Consider the following 22,033-nt stretch of genomic DNA (forward strand, 5'->3'; position numbering starts at 1 on the left):
AATCTCAGTAATGCTATCGGGCAGCTGGGCCACATAGACACGATTGGCTATGTCTGAGGAAGGAGTAAGGCTGGAAGATTGACCAAAGCCCTGCGATGGATTGTCACCCTGTTCTGGGTGTTCATCGTGCCCAGTGTTTCCTAATGGAACCGGACCTGCCACAAGTCTGACTAGGACAAAGGATATGATGAAAATGGAAATCACTCACTTACAGAGAGAATAAATAGTCACTTGTTGGTTTGACACATGCTAGTCTAAACACACACACACACACACACACACACACACACACACAAACGTGTTAATCTTCCTCTTGATCCTCAGCCTTGTGCAAGACTGTAGCAGATGGCATCTTGGCATCCTAGCATCCATGTGCTTGGTGGCTGCATGGCCTTTTTCATTGCTCCCCCACCTCAAACCTAACTCCTCCTAGCCAGCTCTCCCACTGGCACGCTTACACAAACTCTGGCAAACGAACACAAACTGTGTGAGTTCATACACACCCCTTCTCCATGGTGCATCGCAAACCTCATGGAATCACATACGTATGGCACCAAATGGTATGTCCATGTCTGTAAGAGCAGAGTGGGCAAGACATGTTCTCAGATATGGACTAGAGACTGGCATTAGTACCCGAGTAGGATACAGCAATTGGCTATGCAGACAAATGCTTAAGGTGGCACACTGGGCAGGAACTGTGGTCTAACTGAAAAGAACGTGAATGGGTAGGCACTGTAAAGAGATCAAATACAAGGCATTTGGGGTGGGTAATCTTTACTGGGGTGAGAACTCTGATACAACTGGTTGCACTGGGACTTTGACCCAATTTGTTAAGTGAGATTGGTCAAGAACTCTGATCCAACTACTTACAGTGCAATCAGAGTGTGAACTTTGCTATAATTGATTACAGTTAAGCAAGAACTCTGGTCCTGGTCCAATTGCTGTTTTTTAATAGGCCTGGCTTAAAGACTCAAGTTCAATTTGTCTAGTTCAGCAGGAACTCTGGTCTAATTGATAACAATGGAAGTGGGACAGGGCCTCTGGTTCGACTTGTTACAGTCCAATTTGGGCCAGTATTGCAGGGATGGGTCAAGAACTGGATATGCTTAGTGGCGGCAGAATTGAATGGGTTGTTTTTTTAACGGTATGTAGACACACACATCACTGAGTTAATGTGACGTAATGGTAAGAACCACATGGCTGGTAACAGCAATGCCTGACTTCCCGGGGTTTAATTTTGCGCTCGGGCTCACTCTCGCTCTCAAAGCTGCTTATCCTAACCAGGGTCGCTGAGGGGATGCTGGAGCTCTTCCCAGCTCTCAATAGGCACAAGGCACACAATTTTTTTTTGTATCTCCAATTAACCTGACTGTATGTCTTTGGACTGTGGGAGGAAACCAAATCTCCTGGAGGAACATGCAAATTCCATACAGAAATGACAAGGACCGCTCCACCTGGGACTCAAACCCAGGACCTTCTTGCTGTGAGGAGACAGTGCTACCCACCCCAAATTAGGGCTGAGCCTACAGAAGACAAATACAGAAGGAGCATGATGTTATGTGAACCTAGCCAAAGGGGAGCACATATTAGTGCACTCTCAATGCTGGTCCCCAAGCCCAGATAAATAGGAGGGATGTGTTAGGAAGGGCATCTGGCATTAAAACTGTGCCAAATCAAATATGTGACTAAATGATCCGTTGTGCTGACCCCTAAACCAGGACCTTCTTGCTGTGAGGAGACAGTGCTACCCACCGAGCCACCCCAAATTAGGGCTGAGCTTACAGAAGACAAATACAGAAGGTGCCTGGTGGTACGTAAACCTGGCCAAAGGGGAGCACATATTAGTGCACTCTTAGTGCTGGTCCCCAAGCCTGGATAAACAGGAGGGATGTGTTAGGAAGGGCATCTGGCATTAAAACTGTGCCAAATCAAATATGCGACCAAATGATTTGTTGTGCTGACCCCTAAACCAGGACCTTCTTGCTGTGAGGAGACAGTGCTACCCACCGAGCCACTGTGCCACCCCAAATTAGAGCTGAGCTTATATGAGAACAGATGGTGGTATCTAATCCTAACCAAAGGTGAGCACATATCAGTGCACTCTTAGTGCTGGTCCCCAAACCCAGAACAATAGGACAAATGTGCACCAAATCAAATATGCAACCAAATGATCTGCAGTGCTGACCCCTACCGGGAGCAGCCAGAAGGAATCGTACATTCACTAGTAATCACCTCAAACACAACAGGTCAGAGCGAAATAAAGTAGCCAACCAGACTCAAACAACCACTGTTACCAGTGAAGTGCTAATAAACACAAAAGTCCTGCAACCATGTGAGTGATAGCGTGACACAGTACGTACCTTGTGCAGAGGGAGCGATGTTGCTGAGGGTGATGGCACAGGTGCAGAGAAGCCAGAGAGCCAGAGCCATGATGGGACAGAGCCGGGTGAGACAGGCCAACAGCCAGACACTTTAAAAGGAGCCCGATTCTCTCCTCACACCCTCAAAACTGGGAAACACCTGGAAACGAGAAGACAGAGAAAGAGGTCAATACTAATCACAGGACTTCAATTTTTAAAGCTGCCCATTTTCTTCACTCGCTCAATAACAGAGTCCTTTAGTCCCCCCCCCCCCCCCCCCCCCCCCAAAACACACACATTCTGACCGAGATCAACGTTCAACCGGCTGAGCAGTCTATTTCACACCAGACTCGGTCTGAATGATAGCAGACAAGGAGGTAGCTCAGGACTGAGAAAGAGGAGGAGAAAGTAGTTCTAAGCAATGGAGACTCAAAGCTGGGATTTTTTGAGCCTTGCATATAATATTCCAGCAATTTTAACTTTTTATGTGATGTAGGAACGATATTCAAGGTGCTCGGGTGGCAAAGTGGTAAAATACACTAGCATACAACTGCGGAGATCTGGGGTTTGAATCTCAGTGTTGCTATCTGCCAGTTGGGAATTCACATAGACATGACTGGCTATATCTAAGGAGGTGATGGCCAAACAGTCTAGCCATTGTGAGGTGCACTTGCCTGGATAAAAACCAGCAAATCAGATATGATTTACAAATATGAATGATTAATTAATTAGTCTTAATGGAAAAAATGTCATCTGTATTCATGCAGTAAGCAAATTAGCAAAACCTTTTTTCAGCATATTAGCTGTTACTCACCACAAGTGACCCTAGCACACCAGCACAGAGATTCTGAACTCCCAGGTTCGATTATCGGCTCTGCTGTCGGTCGGCTGGGCACCCTCTAACAGGCACATTTGGCTAATGCCTGCAGCAGGTAAAATTGGCCTCCAGTCTGCTGTGTGGAAAAAGGTCGGACTAAAAAGGGGTGGGGTTATCGGCACCGTGAAAGGACCTTGGTTGCCCAGGGCACCTGTTCAGAAAGTGGAGGTGGAGCGCAGAGATTGTGGCGTGGCTTTCCGTATGCAAAGTCAACGTCAGTCGCTAATCCACTGAGGGATGGGTGAATAAGAAGGGATTGGTGGACTGCACACACATCAAAGGCAAATATACACCCTTCTTGGACGGCATCGAGGTCCCATGTAGCTGCTGACATAGCCAATCTCACCTGTGTAGATGCCTGTCCAGCTGATAGCACCGCTGAGATCTAAACTGGGGAAGGGGGCTAGCGTGAAAGGCCACTGTATCACCCCATCGCCCTTTTGATTGATATCAAGTCAAGTCAAATGTATTTGTATTAGGGATGTCCCGATCACGTTTTTTTGTTCCCGATCCCGATCTTTAATTTTGATCCCGATCCGATACCGAGTCTCAAACCGATACTTGTATTTTCTAGATATTGTCTAGATAAGAACTAGATAATACTGTTCACACAGTGCACACTTCAACTACATTACAGTTATTCACATTAATCCAATGTATATGTTTAACAACTGAATAGCTCTGCAGTGCTGTAGGAAAAAAATTGCCTGCATCCAAGCTATTGCTTAATGTTCTTTTATTTTTACAAAATAAAAGTAAACAAACTTAGTGCAGCATTGTAGTAGTAAAACTAGGTCACTCAAAATAAAGTGAAGGTTCTTTCTGAGGAAAATCAGCATCTCTGCCGTGTTCGTGGACAGCCGGTTCCTCTTCTCATCATATAATAATAAACTCGCTGTATTCGGCTGAGTGTTTATTTTTTAGGTGCCGTATCAAATTGGTAGATCGTTTGGTTAAATGATATCTGGTTTGTTTATGAGCCACCGTACTTGTAGACGTGTTGTAACTAAGCCAATCAGAGTGCTTAATACTGAGATGTCGTTCAGTCTTGTAACATGGTTACGCTGTATGTTTTGGTCCTGAAGTTTTCATACTCGGATTGAAAGTTATTGTTTTGTAAACCGGAGTGATCCTTGACTCACACACCATGTAAACAGTAAAATTCTACAGTAATGAACGCAGCTCTGCTCCCACCGCCTTGTGAAACGCTCACAGTGCAGACATTACACTTCACTGTTGGACTCTCCGTTTACGACACCTGCTTGACCGCTGACGTAAAACCAAGGATCAGGCTTAGGATCGGGCTTAGTAAAGCCGATACCGATCAGTTAAAAAATGCCTTGATCGGGCCCGATTCCGATCTTTGAGATCAGATCGGGACATCCCTAATTTGTATAGCACTTTTTACAATAGACACTGTCTCAAAGCAACTTTACAGCATCCAGGACCAACAGACCAAAAACCAGTTGAGCAAGTCAAGAGCGACAGTGGCAAGAAAAACTCCCTTAAAATTGCAAAAAGAAACACTGAGAGGAACCAGACTCAGCAGGGACCCTCATCCTCCTTGGATATGTATGTAAAAATGATTGGTAAACATAAGTGCTGGAGTGTAATATGTGTAGTCATTTTATTGATTCTCATTTGGCTAAATCTGTTTTCCCGGGGTTATTTTTGTTAAAACAAATACAATGATTTAAACATAAATACCTTCCTTAATAAAATTTGAAAAAACAATAAGTGAGTAACAATGGCTTTCCAGCATTAAAGTGTGAAAGCACTGTATGATATGTGTATAATATGTACATTCATCCAATGCCCCAACAACTGCGCTTAGACGTCTGTTGTAAGCAAACGGTTCTTAAGTTCCTCTCTCAGTAGAGAAAAAAGATGACAAAGTCGTTGCCCGTGGCATTCACCATATGCTACAGACGTGGTGTATAAACATTAGATGAAATGCTGGAGTGTTCCTTTAAGCAACGAGGCGTGCTACATGCAGGAGCTGCGACACGGGAATTCAAATGCCGTCTGACTTTTGTTTACACATTTATGTCGGCTGGAAGGGGGAAAGCAAGCGGGGTGGAGCGAGAAACGAGAGATAAAATGAGAGAGAAAGTACGAGAGGAGGAGAGTGGACAGCGGTGACTCAGTCGTCGATGCCGCAGGGCCGCGCACATCTCATTTGCCTAATGAAATAAATCACAATCTGGAAGTGTCTCTCTCATTTGCCATTGGAGCCGACTCTCCCCCCCGGGGCTGAGAGGAAAAGAAAAGAACAGAGATGTACTGCATTATTGGAGCTAATGCGGCTCCTGCTGAGCCCTCTGATACAACTGACAGATTGTACTGCGTGTTTATAGGGAACACAGCCAGGGTGACTCCGTGTGTGTGTGTGTGTGTGTGTCTTTGAACGGATTTACTTCGATCCTCCTAACCTCTATCCTCTTCTCTTATTGATCCTGTACATAAAAAAAACATAGGTAAATAAAAACCAGGGCCTGCACCCTGCATCCACACCCTGCAAAAACACATTCATACACATTAATCACTGACTGCTCTGACAAATTGTGTTTTCTCCAAGATCGTGTGGTCAGTCGGGCATGTGTGCATTGTTTGACCGGGACGGAGCTTGCACCAGGGTAGGACAATTCACATCAAAACGTAAAGCAGTTGAAGGACCTGCTGGTAATGTCCTGGTAACACATACTACAGGACACCTTCAGATGTCTTGTGGAGTCCTTGGCTCTGGGGTCAGAGCTGACATGACTGATATTAAGTGGCTGGTCCTAAAGCTTTGTCCTATAGGTTTTTGTGTATGTCTTTCACACTATTTCTTCGCCAGTTAGCTAGTCAAATTTATTTGTATCACATTATTTACAATAGACATTTTTTTTACAGTAGACACCATACACACAGTGAAGCATGGTGGTGGCAGCATTATTCTCCAGGACTGTTTTTTTCCTCCTCCGCCTGAAATTGGGGCTTCAGTCAAGGTGGAGGAAATTATGAACAGTTTCAAATATCAGTCAATTTGGCACAAATCCTTCAGGCCTCTGCGAAAAAATTATAATCAGTAGAAATTTCACACAACAAGCACAACAATGACCCAAAGCATACCTTCACATACACAAAAATGAATTCATCAAAATTTATGGAATGGCTGTAAAATGGTCCAGCCAGAGCCCAGACCTGAATCTCTGAAGTACAAATCTGTGGGGTGACCTGAAGAGATCTGGAGCAATTTTGGGTGCTGGAGTCTCATGTCCCAGTCCCAGATCCGGCTCCCACCCTGTATGAACAACAAGCCAATCATTGTTTATATAGCCGCCCAGCCCAGTCGGATGGCAGAGCTGAGATTCGATATGATGTATTCGAAATGTCAACTCTGGTGTGGTTGTGTATTTTACCGCTGCGCCACCTGAGCGGAATTATTTTATTATCTTATCCCCCTAAAGGATTATAGGTTACATTAAAAGTGGAAACAGGGTTGTGTATACTTTTGTATCCACTGTAGCTAACTTAAGCTAACATCACAGGATAACTCAAAAAAGAAAAAAAGAAAAAAGGATAAAAAGGAAAAACTCTTAATGCAGCCATAAGCTTTTTGAGCACCAGGTGCTGAGTCTAAGACTTTTAAAGGACGTCTTTGAATTGATATATGGGGATATATAAACACACACACACACACACACATATATATATATATATACTGTATATATATATACATATATATATATATATATATATATATACTGTATATATATATATATATATATATATATATATATATATATATATATATATATATATATATATATATATATATATATATATATATATATAAATATCTTAATATTTCCCTCTTAAAGACACCTCCACCAGAGACAGACCCTGTGTTTATTCCCATCACCTGCAACACTGCTTCTGTTCTCCACTTTGGCCATTAATATCTTTCCTCCCAGCCTTTGCTCGCCTCCTCTCTCCTCCCCCTGACCTTCTCTGATATTTACTCTCCTCTCCCATGGCTCAGGCCGGCCCACGCTCCCCGGAGAGACAGGGAAGAAAGAAAAGGGTGAAAATGGCAGGAAATGAGGGACTTTTTTTTGTTCTTTGTGTGTGGGTGAGACACTAGAGCAGAAAGAAAAGAATGAACACGAGAGTGAAAACGACTAGCATACATGACTAATAATGCATGAACTCTTATTAGGGGAAGCTGGGATGAAGATGAGTAAAGCTACAGGGAAAGCGAGATCGACACGGGGAAATTATTTAAACACACAAAACTACTGAATCAGCATGTTATTAGATCACTGACACTATTAACACTACATCACTGACTGCACAGTAATAAGACGAGCATTCTTCAGAATGATACTGACGTACTACGTTACTACAACAGCTGTGTGCAGCTGGTTTACAAACAATCTACAGCTACTTCATTTTCATTAGCCGCTTTATCCCAATCGGGGCCGTAGAAGGTCCGGTTCCACCAGAGAACACTGTCCGCCTGGCAGGAATACCCTGGAAAGGGAGCCAATCAATGGCAGGCCTCAGACACAGCAAATCATGTCTGTGTAGACACCTGGCTGATCTATAGCACCGCTGAGATTCAAGCTGTGCCACACTAGCTTTTTGAAAGCTATTGCTGTGAAACTGCTTACTATGTTTATGATGGACAGTACTTCTAACTGCTTAATAAATAAATAAATAAATAAAAACAGGGAACATTAGAACAGGTCAGACTCTGAAACAACTTTTGGAGATCACATGGTGTAAATCCACTGAGCCAGCAGTTGTACAGCCATTCCAAAATCAATATTATAAAAAAATTGAACTTTAATGATATTATTTCAGTTTTCCTTAATCAAATGACCTTTTGTAGTTTTCTTACAGAACAATTAAAGTAGGGATGCCAATTTTTTACACATATTGACGTGTTTAATAATTCAAGTTTAATATTACTTAATTGCTCTTACAGCAAGGTCTCCCAAGAAGGAGTGCACTTAAAAGCAGATATGCACATTCCAGCATCACACCACTATTGGGTAATATGTGCTGTACATTGCACCTTCATACCATGACATATATGTTGGCTTTTGCCCCTTTAGCTGATAACAGTGTGGAGGAGGGTCCAGAGAACTCGGCAACCGCTTTCCCTGACAACATGCTGAACTATGGACTCATCTGACCACAGCACACATTTCCACTGTCTTTTAGTCTATTTGGGGCAAGAAAACTTGGCAGAGGTTTTGCTGATTGACAGATTTATAGTTATAACATATCTCGATGCAGTGGCAGACTGTGTTACGTGACAATTGTTTTCCAAAAGACTTCCAAGTTCATGTGGCTATATTTATCACTGTAGCATGACTGAGCTCTTCCATGGCTAAATGAAGAACAAAGGTCACACACATGCATCAGTGGTTTCCAGACTTACACAAAACAGACTTAGACAAATAGTATTTATTTTACTATATTATTTATTTATTTGATTTTGTTACACCACTATACACTTGATTGTGTTATTAATGGCCTGTTCGGTGTTACGTTTAAGTCATTTATTCTTATTTCTTTTTGTCCATTTATATTTTTGTTCTCATCTTCCTTGGTGTATTCTTGGCTTATTGCTTATATTTGGATATATCCCATGTGGTTGGGTTGTTGTCTGTGTTTCCCATTCAGTTTGCCATTTTTCCTTAATGTATTTATTTATTGACGGCTTGATATCAGTTTCAGGGATTTTTGTCTTTGTTGTGTTTACACAAAACATACTAAGATTTCTCCAGATTTCCTGAATCTTTTTACACTATCATGTGCAGTAGATGGTGAAAGATCTAAATCATTTTCAATCTTGAATTGAGAAATGTTCTTTTTGAACTGACTGAAGATTCCCTCATAAAGTGTAGAAAGCCAAGCAGTCTTTTATTGTATTCTTCTTCTATACCCAATCATGATTCGCTCACCTGTTATCAATAATGTCTATTTTTAGAGCAGCGATGCTTAAATATTCTGTAAACTTTTCAATTATTTCACTTCTGTCTCAAGTTCTTTTTGAGTAAGTGACAGGCAAAACATTCAAAATCATTTGTTTGTACTTCTGTCAGGTAAATAAAGGGTTATCAAGATTTACCAAATCACAGATTCTTGTTTTAATTGCATTTTACAAAAAACATCCCAATTTTTCCAGAAATTGGGTTTGTATTTGTTAGTATGTACACCGATCAGCCATAACATTAAAACCACCTCCTTGTTTCTACACTCACTGTCCATTTTATCAGCACTTTGTAGTTCTACAATTACTGACTGTTGTCCATCTATTTCTCTACATACCTTTTTAGCCTGCTTTCACCATGTTCTTCAATGGTCAGGACCCCCACTGGACCACCACAGAGCAGATATTATTTAGGTGGTGGATGATTCTCAGCACTGCAGTGACACTGACATGGTGGTGGTGTGTTAGTGTGTGTTGTGCTGGTTTGAGTGGATCAGACACAGCAGCGCTGCTGGAGTTTTTAAACAAAACAAACAATACCTACTCTGTAGTGGTTCTGGGAGAGTCCTGACCATTGAAGATCAGCATAAAGTGGGCTAACAAAGCATGCAGAGAAACAGATGGACTACAGTCAGTAATTGTAGAGCTACAAAGTGCTTCTATATGGTAAGTGGAGCTGATAAAATAGACAATGTGTGTAGAAACAAGGAGGTGGTTTTAATTTTATGGCTGATCGGTGTATTATATAAATATATTTTATTCAGCCCTTTCCATCTCTCTGTATAGTGTGCCTTAGTGAATCCATATTTGATGGATTAATGATCCATTTTTTTATAGCAGAAAAATCAATCAGAGCAGTTAAATATAGACGTGCTCATAACTTCATTTCTCTGTGGTACGGTTGACATTTACATGCTCCGGCTGAGTGCTGTTATCCAGCGTGTTCTGTTTATTTCATTATGCTTTACGATAATCGTTCTAATCATTAATCATTACAGCCAGTTAATAGCAGTTACACCAATAAAGCTTTGTGATTTGATTTCATTCGAACTGACAGCCAGATGGATGACAACATACCACCCTGAAACGCTCTAAAAACGTCTAACAGCAACCCCTGCCAAGGCAGCGCATGCGGCCCGTCTATGACGAGGACCTGGATGTAAAGAAGTGTATGTAAACAGAAGATGTTTAGGCACACTTTTCTGTGCGAGTCGTTAATGGTTGAAAACACACACGGCCCCCTCCGGCATGACCGCATGAGGTCTGTTTTTCTCCTGCTTTTGTAGCTGTTAATAAGAAAAAATGTCTTTCACAGCCCGGCTCTTTTGATCCTGCTTCTGTCTGCACTCTGCACAATGGCTCTCCTGTGGTCCAGGCGGATAAAAAGAGAAACAGAGAGACAGAGGCGGACTAAGAGAGCGAGGCAGGGGTCTCCGTGGTCCGGGCGGAGCTGGTGGGGTTCGGCTGTATGAAGGGGGTCTGGATCTTAGGATGAGCTCGCGTTGGGGCTGACCTTTTACTCTGATCGTATCCACTGTTATTATCAACAGTGTTACACCACTAATGGAGAGGACTGAAATATTTCACTGAGCATGGAAAAGAGAGCAGAATGGAGCTCTCAATCCTCACCAAAACAAGAGAGAGGTCGAGAAGAGGAGAATCAGAGCTGTAAAGAGAAAGAGATGAGAAAGAACTGTGTATAGAACATCACTCTCACCTTCCATTTAATAAAGCTCTCTATTCCAACTATTTATTTAAAGACAGCCTTGATCCGAGGCAAATAACCTAATTATCTGGTTCTACCGGATCATTATTATAATCACCACAATCATTATAATCTATCTGCTTAGCAGCAGCGTTCGGCCCGGCCAAAGCGCCGTACATCCTCTCTCTCTCTATTTCTCTCTCTCCCTCTCAAAAATTTATCAGAAATTTTCTCTCGTATGTTTGATCAAGGGAAATATTCATTTGCAGGCTGAACATACAAATCAGTCACGCAAAGCTGATCTTGTAGAAACAGGAACAATCATTTATCCTGAATGACTGAATGAGACATATTAACCAGACAAAACTTATACAACAATAAATTAATAAGTAAATAAACCTATGTATTTATCACAAGTGCTGAAGACATAACACATGGCTTGCATTTCACACAAAACAGGTCCAATTAGATATACACTGATCAGCCATCACATTAAAACCACCTCCTTGTTTCTACACTCACTGTCCATTTTATCAGCTCCATTTACCATATAGAAGCACTTTGTAGTTCTACAATTACTGACTTTAGTCCATCTGTTTCTCTGCATGCTTTGTTAGCCCCTTTTCATGCTGTTCTTCAATGATCAGGACCCCCACAAGACCACCACAGAGCAGGTATTATTTAGGATTATTTAGGTGGTGGATGATTCTCAGCACTGCAGTGACACTGACATGGTGGTGGTGTGTTAGTTTGTGTTGTGCTGGTATGAGTGGATCAGACACAGCAGCACTGCTGGAGTTTTAAATACCGTGTCCGCTCACTGTCCACTCTATTAGACACTCCTACCCACTCCTACCTAGTTGGTCCACCTTGTAGATGTAAAGTCAGAGACGATCGATCATCTATTGCTGCTGCTTGAGTTGGTCATCTTCTAGACCTTCATTCTGGTCACAGGACGCTGCCCACGACGCGCTGTTGGCTGGATACTTTTGGTTGGTGGACTATTCTTAGTCCAGCAGTGACAGTGAGGTGTTTAAAAACTCCAGGCACATACACACACTAACACACCACCACCATGTCAGTGTCACTGCAGTGCTGAGAATGATCCACCACCTAAATAATACCTGCTCTGTAGTGGTCCTGTGGGGGTCCTGACCATTGAAGAACAGCATGACAGGGGGCTAACAAAGCATGCAGAGAAACATATGGACTACAGTCAGTAATTGTAGAACTACAAAGTGCTTCTATATGGTAAGTGGAGCTGATAAAATGGACAGTGAGTGTAGAAAGAAGGAGGTGGTTTTAATGTTATGGCTGATCAGTGTATACCAATTATATACCAATATACCAATTAGAAATGCCCTCAACCCTACATAATCCAGTCCTTCCCAGATAAAGCAGTGTTTCACAGGCCGTCCCTGTATTTTTGACACCATGACTACAATTCACCTTTGCCTGAAAGCCTTAAACAACCATGGATTCTAGATATGCATTTTATTTTAATCAACCATTATGACCATTTGTATAGCATTATTTTATTTACTTGAAGAACAAAGTTACTCAACACTTGTATAAACCATTTCTAATCCCTTACTTAATTTATCCCTAATCCTTTATCTAAAGTATTTTGTAACATTTATGGGGACTTCAAATGCTGTTTTTTTGCCTTAACCTTACAACAGGTTTGTTTATTTAGATTCTAACGTGACGATTTACAATCTGGTTACATTCATGACAGACACGGTAGTTACTCCCCACACACGACCCATCAGTTCACAAGGCTACATCGAACACAGTCATGGACAATTTTGTATCTTCAATTTACCTCACTTGCATGTTTTTGGACTGTGGGAGGAAACCCATGCAGACACGGGGAGAACATGCAAACTCCACACAGAAAGGACCCGGATGCCCCACATGGGGATCGAACCCAGGACCTTTTTTGCTGTGAGGCAACTGCGCTACCCACTCAGCCAGTTATGTGGTAATACAAGCAACTAAGTAAAACAAAAAACACAGCTATACAGAACTTCACGCACTGGTCTCGTTTATTTAGACACCTGATATGGTGAGTTTGGCTGTAAAAAAAAAAAAAAAAAAGAGAGAGAGAGAGATGGAGGGAAATGTTAGCTGGCATGCTAGTGGGTTGTGCCACCTCAGCCCATTGGTTTGAATGGCCTGAAGCTGACTGTCTTAGCTTAGTAAGCAAAAACTGTGATGACGTAATCACTGTCTAAGTAGTGCATATAAATAATCTGCCTTATAAGTTGATGTCTTATTAGAATCACCTCTACTTAGGCAGCTGCCTAGATAACCAACAGGCAGCAAGGCAGCTAACTAGGTTTTTGTTTGTTTATTAGGATTTTAACGTCATGTTTTACACTTTGGTTACATTCATGACAGACACGGTAGTTACTCATTACACAAGGTTCATCAGTTCACACAAGGTTATATTGAACACAGTCATGGACAATTTAGTGTCTCCAATTCACCTCACTTTGGACTGTGGGGGGAAACCGGAGCACCCGGAGTAAACCCACGCAGACACGGGGAGAACAGGCAAACTCCACACAGAAAGGACCCGGACAAACCCACCTGGGGATCGAACCCAGGACCTTCTTGCTGTGAGGTGACAGTACTACCCACTTAGCTCAGGTTTTAAAACAGACCCACTGTGTATATATGTGAAGCCGAGAGAGAGAGAGAGAGGGGGAGAGAGAGAGAGAGAGAGAGAGAGAGATAGAGAGAGAGAGAGATAGAGAGAGAGAGAGAGAGAGAGAGAGAGAGAGAGAGATCCTGCATTAGTGTTTAATGGAATCGAAGGCCACTAGAACAGTATGCGGCTAAATAAATGGAGGCTGGTTAGTTTGTGGTCAATAAGAGCAACTCCACTGGACGTGAAAATTACGAGTGAGTAGGAGTAATGCTGCGTCATGTGCTCTTGGAAACCCCAAAAGTTTTTATATTTTACCACCGTTTATCCTGGTCAGGGTTACAGTGGGTGTGCCTCCCTAAAATCTCTGGGTGCAATGCAGTAACACACCAGACAGGACATATCTGCCACCCCCCTTGCCCCAGACATAGCCAATCACATACGTATATAGACGCCTGAATGACCGATAGTGACACTGGGGATTCACACCCTTGATCTAAACAAGAGTTGGCTAGTGATTCATTACACCTGCCCACGACTGCTGAGACCTGGGTTCTAAACGTAGCAGTGCTTTCAGCTGGCCAGGTGTCTACACAGACATGATTGGCTATGCCTTATAGAGGGAATCAGCTAAAACCCTGCGATGGATGGGCATCCTGACCAGAGTATTCTTGCCTTGTGCCCAGTGTTTTCTGTTTGAATACGGACTTGCAGTTGGTAAAATGGAATAAAAATGAAAATATTACAATAAAAAAAAATGAAAACTAAATGAGACAAATTTGTAAAGAAGGTCGTCTGTAAGGTTAAGAAAGGATCTACCTCAGACACCAAAACGTCCAATCCCGTCAGGCGCAGTCAGCCCACCATATAATACCAAAACGTATAATAAACCTAATAAATCTGAATCTAAAAGCTAAACCTGGACCTTATTTTAAGGCACAAAAATACATTATTAACAATGTCTGTCGAGTCCAAGACTGTGACAGACCCAGACTTCACAACTCTGTACCTCATTACTGTCACAGACAGTCACCAAAGTACTGCATGTCCATTTTCGATGACAGGTGATAGATATGTGATAAGGTCCACCAGATCTTAACATGCTATGGTGGTTGTTTTTTTATTAATTAATTAAGTTGTACTAATTTGCCCTTGTGGAGTCCTTGATTAAATGACTCGTAGTGTTCAACTGACAGGCCCAGACAGTAAAATAATCTCTAGTTCTCAAGTTCTAGGTCAAAATCATGATGAGTTAAATGTATTTGTATACTACTTTTTACAACAGACATTGTCTCAAAATCACTTTATAGAATCCAAGACCGACAGACCAAAAGCCCCTGTTGAGCAAGCCAGGGGTGACAGTGGCAAGGAAAACCTCTCTTAAAAATACAGGAAGAAACCCTGAGAGGAACCAGACTCAGCAGGGACCTCCATCCTCCTTGGGTGGCCTGGAAGATGATTTGAATAACCCACACATTTTGGAACATGTCCCTGAATTACACTATGATATCCGAACCTGCGAAGTGTCGTTAAACTGAAAGGAGGGTAACAAGGACTACAATATCACTACATCAAATGAAGCTTTGTCTTACACTGGTAAATATTGTTGGAATTTGGAATCTTTTTCTTGAACTTGATATTTGCTTCATTTATATATTCATCTGCAGATTTAGTTTTATTCATAAAATTTTTATTTTATGTTTTAGATCTTATTTTTTCCAATATCCAATTTTTAGTTTCAGACTTTTGTCAGTCATCTGGCATAAGGCTAGGTCCCCAACCACCGGGCAGTAGACCAGTACTGGTTCGTGGAAAATGTATTACTGGGCCGCACAGAAAGAATAAATAATTGGAGATCGCTACATCAGCAATGAAAACACTGCTTCAATTTCCAACACACAGGTGTTTATCATCTCATATCACCCCCAGGTGGAAGCAGCGTCTCGCAGCAGCGAAAAAAGCTAATTTGTGAGGAGTGTAGTTATTCTACAAATCCTCCCATCCCCGCTGGTCTGTAAAATTTGATCTTTTATGAAACTGGTCCGTGCCGCAAAAAAGGTTGGGAAGCACTGGACTAAGAGACTGTGGGGGATTGGGTGAACTGCCGTCAACAATGATCTACCTAAACCTAAATTTAGTCAGACTACAAAGAAGGCAACAAAGATACAACTACATCAACTGTAACTTTGATGGTCTTTTACACTGGTAAATATTGTTGGAATTTGGAATCATTACTCAGATCCTCAGACAATTTCAAAGGAACTTGATATTGATATTTGCTTTATATATTTTTCATCTGCAGATTTAGTTTTGATGATTGCATTTTTATTTAATTTCAATGTATTTATTTTTTTCAGTTCTTCAAGTTTTAGATCTTATTTTTTTCCAATATCCAATTTTCAGTTTCAGATTTCTGTCCCTTATCTGGCATGAGAGTATGGCACTGATTAGAAAGAGACCGTGAGCGCTTGGACGGACTGCAGTCAACAGCAATCTACCTAAGCCTAAATGCCGTCAGACTGAAAGGAGGGCAACAACGATACAACTACATCAACTGAAACTGTGATCGTCTTTTACACTGGTAAATATTGTTGGAATCTGGAATCTTTGGCACTCAGAAAATTTCAAAGGAACTTGATATTGATATTTGCTTTATATATTTTTCATCTTCAGATTTAGTCTTATCGATTCATTTTTTTTTTCAGTTCAAGTTTTAGATTACTTACAACTCTGTGAGTCTGGGCTCATATCTTATAGACTTGTATCACTAATACTAAACATCTCTGGGTCATTAAACAATTTTACCTTACAGTGATGAACATTCAAGCTGTAGGTGAAATTTTAGCAACAGTTCTAACATTAGAAAATGCTCGATACCACTTTTTATGTCTGATACCGATACTGCAAATTGAGTATCTGCCAATATCGATACCAATCCGATACCGTCATTTCTCCTCTCAAACAACTAAGCAGTAATAATACATGTCTCAATGCACCATGGTTAAACTAGCTATCTAAATAATAATGCTCTGACTGTGAAACAAATATTCTAAAGGAATAAATACAGAACCTACAACATCACACTTCTGCAAAACTGCTGTTTTTATTTTAACTTTTACACACAGATCATTTAGCAGCATTTTTGGTTTCACTTATGCTTAAGCTGTTGTTCACGTGACACATCTCGCTTTACGGCGTGTCGTCCAAAGTGTCTATAATTGGAAGATGTGGATGTCAAACGCGATGGACCAATTAGAATTGACGCAGAGTTGAGATTTTCCGTTAAAGTTCTGTCACGTTTTTAGATGATTAAACCCTTCTGGATTTTGAAGAGCACATCTGTGGCTAAACGGGAAACGGTGTAGTTTGTTTTATTTCATAACACTAATGGATTAATCGTTGAGGATGTGAGAGATCTCCAAGCCAGGACAAGATATGTTTTCTTTATCTCAGGTGAGTGATTTATCATTTATAAAATGATTTTTATTGTGTTTAAACAGTGTTTTTAGATGTGGCAGTAGTAGATGATTTTTTAAATGCTAAAAGTTTTAAGTAGATCAGTGTGTTTTAATTTCTACATTTTAATTTCTTATTTACATTGTGTTATTTACATTAAGCAACAGTATCGGATCAGATTACACGTTTTGTTTTGTTTTTTCCTTCCAATGTCCGATCCAGTGATTTGGGCCATATCAGTATCAGATCGGTGCACCCCTAGTCATGAGATAACAGCTCTAGTTTCTCTGAGATGCTGATCTTAATTGGCTACATTCATGATGAATTTAAACTAGCTAGGTATATCTAGCATTGTTTTTGTTAGAACTGTATATTTAAAATCTGTATCTATAAAGGACAACAGTAAATCAACAACAGTCGACATTTTTACTTGGGTACAGCATTTGGGCTACTCTAGTCCCGGACCTGCTTCTGCCAAACTGCAGTGGATAGAATCGCTCAGTGTATTATTTGTTAGCCTCTCACCCTCTCCGATCTAATCACTCGTCAAACTGATATAATTATCCCACTTCTGCTTTTTTGAATTCAGCAGACATACCATGAAATATCATTAGCGGCTCCATCTGCGTGTGCGTCATTACCTATCCGAGCGTGGGAGGTACGGGCTACGCTCTATATCGTCAAAATCATTGTTTTACCAGATGAAGCTATGACAGTCACCGGTAAATTTAATTTAATGATATGCAAATTTGGAGAAAGGACAATTAGGGCTGCTTAGGCTGATGTTGCCATGCATGTCAAAGCGTAGCCTTCCTTCCCCGATACGCGGCCGCGAACGAATTAGATCAGCGGAATAATGAGAGCGCTTTAGCCTCCAGCCCTTCCGCCGAATTTGACAGAGGGGTATTTATTCATGCCTTTTGTGTTCGGTTCCGGTGCAGAAGGTATTTCTCGAAATGATTAATGTTCGGCTGATGATTTGTGCTCGTATTTATCGCAGATGAAAAGTGTCGCAGATCTAGGAACAGCCTTTCACATCTTAATATGTATGATCAAATAAACCCAATGGCGCATTAGATCAACTATGAGCACTCTGTCACTTTTGATAAATAATACCAGCCGAGATGTAAAGGAGCTCACAAAGCTCTTGTTGTGATCTGCCCGACAGATCTATAAACCTTCACGGGCATTGCGTACTCGTGCTCCCAAAATGTAGATCAACGGTAATAAAGAGTGACTTGTGTGTTGACTGGAAGAGTAATCGTTTCTCTTCTCGCACCAACAAACCACAAGAGCTCGGAAATTCAAAATATTCTGAGCACGAACAGGTTTCTGCAGGCCCTGATGATCATTTCACGCCTGCGTTCTGATTACGTGGACTTTTTATGAACGATGCATATTGGGCACTGCAGAAATATTGTACTGACTTGTGTACGGACAAGGAATGCCAAGTGGTTTATTACATATTGGGTCTGTCTGAAAACCTAGTGAGCTGCCTCGCTGCCTACCTGTGCAGCTGCTTCAGTAGAGAGGATTCTAATAAGACATCGAACTCATAAGGCAGATTATTTAGGTGCACTACTGAAGACAGAGATTATGGGATTATGTCACCGCAGTTCTCGCTTACTAAGCTAACACAGTTAGCCTCAGGCCATTCAAACCAATGAGCTGAGGCGGCACTACCCACTAGCATGCCAGCTAACATCACTGACGAGCCCAAATTCACACATAATTGACACTTTTAATTAAAAAATTATAACCAATTTATTTACATTTAAAAATAACTCAGTTTGTTGCTCCACATTCATCCTCCATATTTGTTATTTTTGTGAGAAAAGTTGTGCTGCACTGAATGCTGGAATTGCCTTCCCGCTAAGGAAGCATCGGATGCTCCTTCATTATTCAGCCAAATTATCACTCAGAATAACGCAACTCCACCGCTCAGGTGGCGCAGTGGTAAAAACACATGCTGGAACCAGAGCTGGGATCTCGAATACATCGTATCAAATCTCAGCCCTGCCTGCCGTCTAGGCTGAGCAACCACATGAACAACGATTGGCCTGTTGTTCAGATATGGGTGGAACTAAGCTGGATGGGGTCTCTCTCCCATGACTGGTGCAATTACAACCTCTGCTGGCTGATTGTAAAAGTGCAGGTGACAAGATGCATACGGCATGCTGCCCACATGTCGGAGGGGGCGTGGGTTAGCTTCGTTCTCCTCAATCGGAGCAGGGATCGGCATTGGTGGAGAGGAAGCATGACGCAATCAGGCAATTGGACATGCTAAAAGGAAGAAAAAGGGGAGAAAAAAAAAAGAATAATGCAGCATTTTAAGGTATCAAAGAATTCAAATAGCCTTCTTCTCATTAGCAAGTGGTGGCGTACAAATGTGCAAAGTACATGGAACGTTGTATTTTGCCAAGGTCAAAAGGAAAGCACAAACTGTGATGAGTAAGAACATGAAGAGACTGTCCACAGTCAAGCAAGAATTTACATCATCATGTGTTCAGTGGCTGCTGCATGAGAAAGAAGCCGTCGCTCCAAAACTCCAAGTCACTTTGAGGCTTAGCTACATTCTTGCATATGTGGAATCATGGTTTATACTTTAACCACTAGGCTATAGCTGCCTAGCTACAGTAGTAATGTACTGGACTAGTAATCAGGACCTTGCTGGGCCTTGAGCAGGCCCTTAACCCTCAAGTGCTTAGATTGAATACTGTCACAACTGTAAATTGCTTACAGTTGCTACCCAGGTGGTGCAGCGGGATATTCAAGCACTTCGAGATACGAACACTCCAGTACGAATGCTCTGCTCTGCTGGCTCTGCTACCGGTCGGCTGGGCGCCATCTAGCGGGCACAACTGACAATACCTGTAGAAGAAAAAATTGGCTGCTGGGTAGGAAAAGGCCGGACTAAGTGGATGGGGTCCTCAAACGCTGTGCGAGCACCCTGGTTAGCAGATCGTGGTGCCTGTGTAGAAGTGGATGAGCCTTCACCAAGGCACGGGTGGAAAAAGAAGGGGTTGAGAGACTGCACACGCAACAGAGGGGGCGTGAAGAAGGTAAATATACCCTCCTCTAACGCAATCGGGATCCCCAGAAGCTGAAGACTAATTGGCTATGCTAAATTGGGAAAAAAGAAGGGAGAAAAAGCATGATGGACGATCCTTGTACTATAAGCACAACCATTGCTTGGTTTCAACACTTATTACAAAAAAGAGGATGGCAGCACCGCAGACCAATGTCCATAAGAACGCCTGAGACCAACCTCACTGCAACAAGACAATCTACAGTCCTTCCATCACTGTCCCATAGGGTTCTCACTGACCGATCATTTTACTACTGCTGATTACATTTGATATTTTGTCTTCACCCTGGAGGGCAAATACGAGGATCCGTCCACTCACCCACAGGAGCAATCTAGCTCATATTTGCAGGTACTTTGGGTTTGACCTCTCAGACAAACAAACATGGACACTAGCAGAACAAACTACTCACACACCAGAGGTGAGGTTTGAACCTAGGTCTCCTGTTCATCACTTACACTACATACTGAATAACAGCGCTGTCCTGGCTTTAGTTCATTTCCACGAAATGTTAAGTATATGCACAAATCTCTTTGAAAAGCAGCTACACTGACACAGGAATCAGATTCAACTGATGCACCATCTGACATTTAACTTTCATCCACCACCCCCAATATATCTACTGGAGTACTCACTGTGTCAGAAAATAAGGGCCCTACTCTTTGTCCTTATATAGGATAAATGTATTTTTAATTTACCATAAAATAAAACACTATTTTTTACTGCACTCACCACCTGTATAGAGCTAATTAGTTTTATTTAGGGATGTCCCGATCACGTTTTTTTTGTTCCCGATACCGATCCCGATTATTAATTTTGATCCCGATCCGATACCGAGTCTCAAACCGATACTTGTATTTTCTAGATATTGTCTAGATAAGAACTAGATAATACTGTTCACACAGTGCACACTTCAAATACATTACAGTTATTCACATTAATCCAGTGTATATGTTTAACAACTGAATAGCTCTGCAGTGCTGAAGGGAAAAATGCTGCATCCAAGCTATTGCTTAATGTTCTTTTATTTTTACAAAATCAATCAAAATGAGTGAGATAATTAGTTTTACTTTAAACTAATAAAAAATTTTAATGAACAGAAATCTGTGTAGCAGCTTAACTTGAATATAAGAAAATAAGTTACTTAACAGCCTTACAGTAAAACCTGAATACCAAAATAAAATGGAAAGGCTCTTTTGTTATGAAGGAAAGCCAGTTCTTAAAGTGCTTGTATTGTGACAATGGTTTGATGGACGTTTGTACACGAAGTGAGTGTGTTTTGACCCTTTAGGCCTTCCATAGAACATGAAATAGCGTGCTTGACTCAACTGTCGGCTATTCGGTACCGTAAGTAAGTTAATAAAGTGTTCTGCTCCCGACAATATGTGAATATACTGTGTATTTTATTCTTTATTAAACGAGTGCATCACTACGTTGTTTTGTAAACCGGTGTGATCCTTAACTCACACACACTCTCACACATGAACGCAGCTCTGCTCCCACCGCCTCGTGAAACGCTCACACTGCAGACGTTACACTTCACTGTTGGACTTGTTTCACTTTTCAATTTAAAGTATTTCCACACAGCGGACATGCTGACGTAACACAAAAGATCGGGATTAAGATCGGGTTTAGTAAAGCCGATTCCGATCAATTAAAAAATGCCTTGATCGGCCCCGATCCCGATCTTTGAATAATTAATAGTTTTATTAAATAAACTTCATACTGAAAATTTAAGTCTTGAGCTTGACCTGAAAATATACAAGTGTATTAAATTTAAAAATAAGTATAGTATAGGATTTTTTTTAATTTAGATTTAAATTAAAATTTTATTTTATTTACTTTTTTTTTACTTTTAATATTTGTAATACTTGATTTACATATTATGCTTTATTAATTTTGTTTAT

General features: G+C 41.3%; 1 protein-coding gene across 1 annotated transcript in view; it reads right to left on the minus strand.

The window, feature by feature from the left end:
* The window catches only part of adgrl1a (adhesion G protein-coupled receptor L1a), a 349,163-nt gene that overhangs the window by 197,268 nt on the left and 129,862 nt on the right, over nucleotides 1–22,033 (minus strand). Inside the window, exon 2 of the mRNA XM_063015895.1 lies at nucleotides 2,361–2,520. Within this exon, the coding sequence (XP_062871965.1) occupies nucleotides 2,361–2,430 (70 nt within the window). The 5' untranslated portion in view covers nucleotides 2,431–2,520. The remainder of the gene's footprint in view (nucleotides 1–2,360; nucleotides 2,521–22,033) is intronic.

The sequence above is a fragment of the Trichomycterus rosablanca genome, chromosome 2 (genome assembly GCF_030014385.1).
Source record: "Trichomycterus rosablanca isolate fTriRos1 chromosome 2, fTriRos1.hap1, whole genome shotgun sequence".
NCBI lineage: Eukaryota > Metazoa > Chordata > Actinopteri > Siluriformes > Trichomycteridae > Trichomycterus > Trichomycterus rosablanca.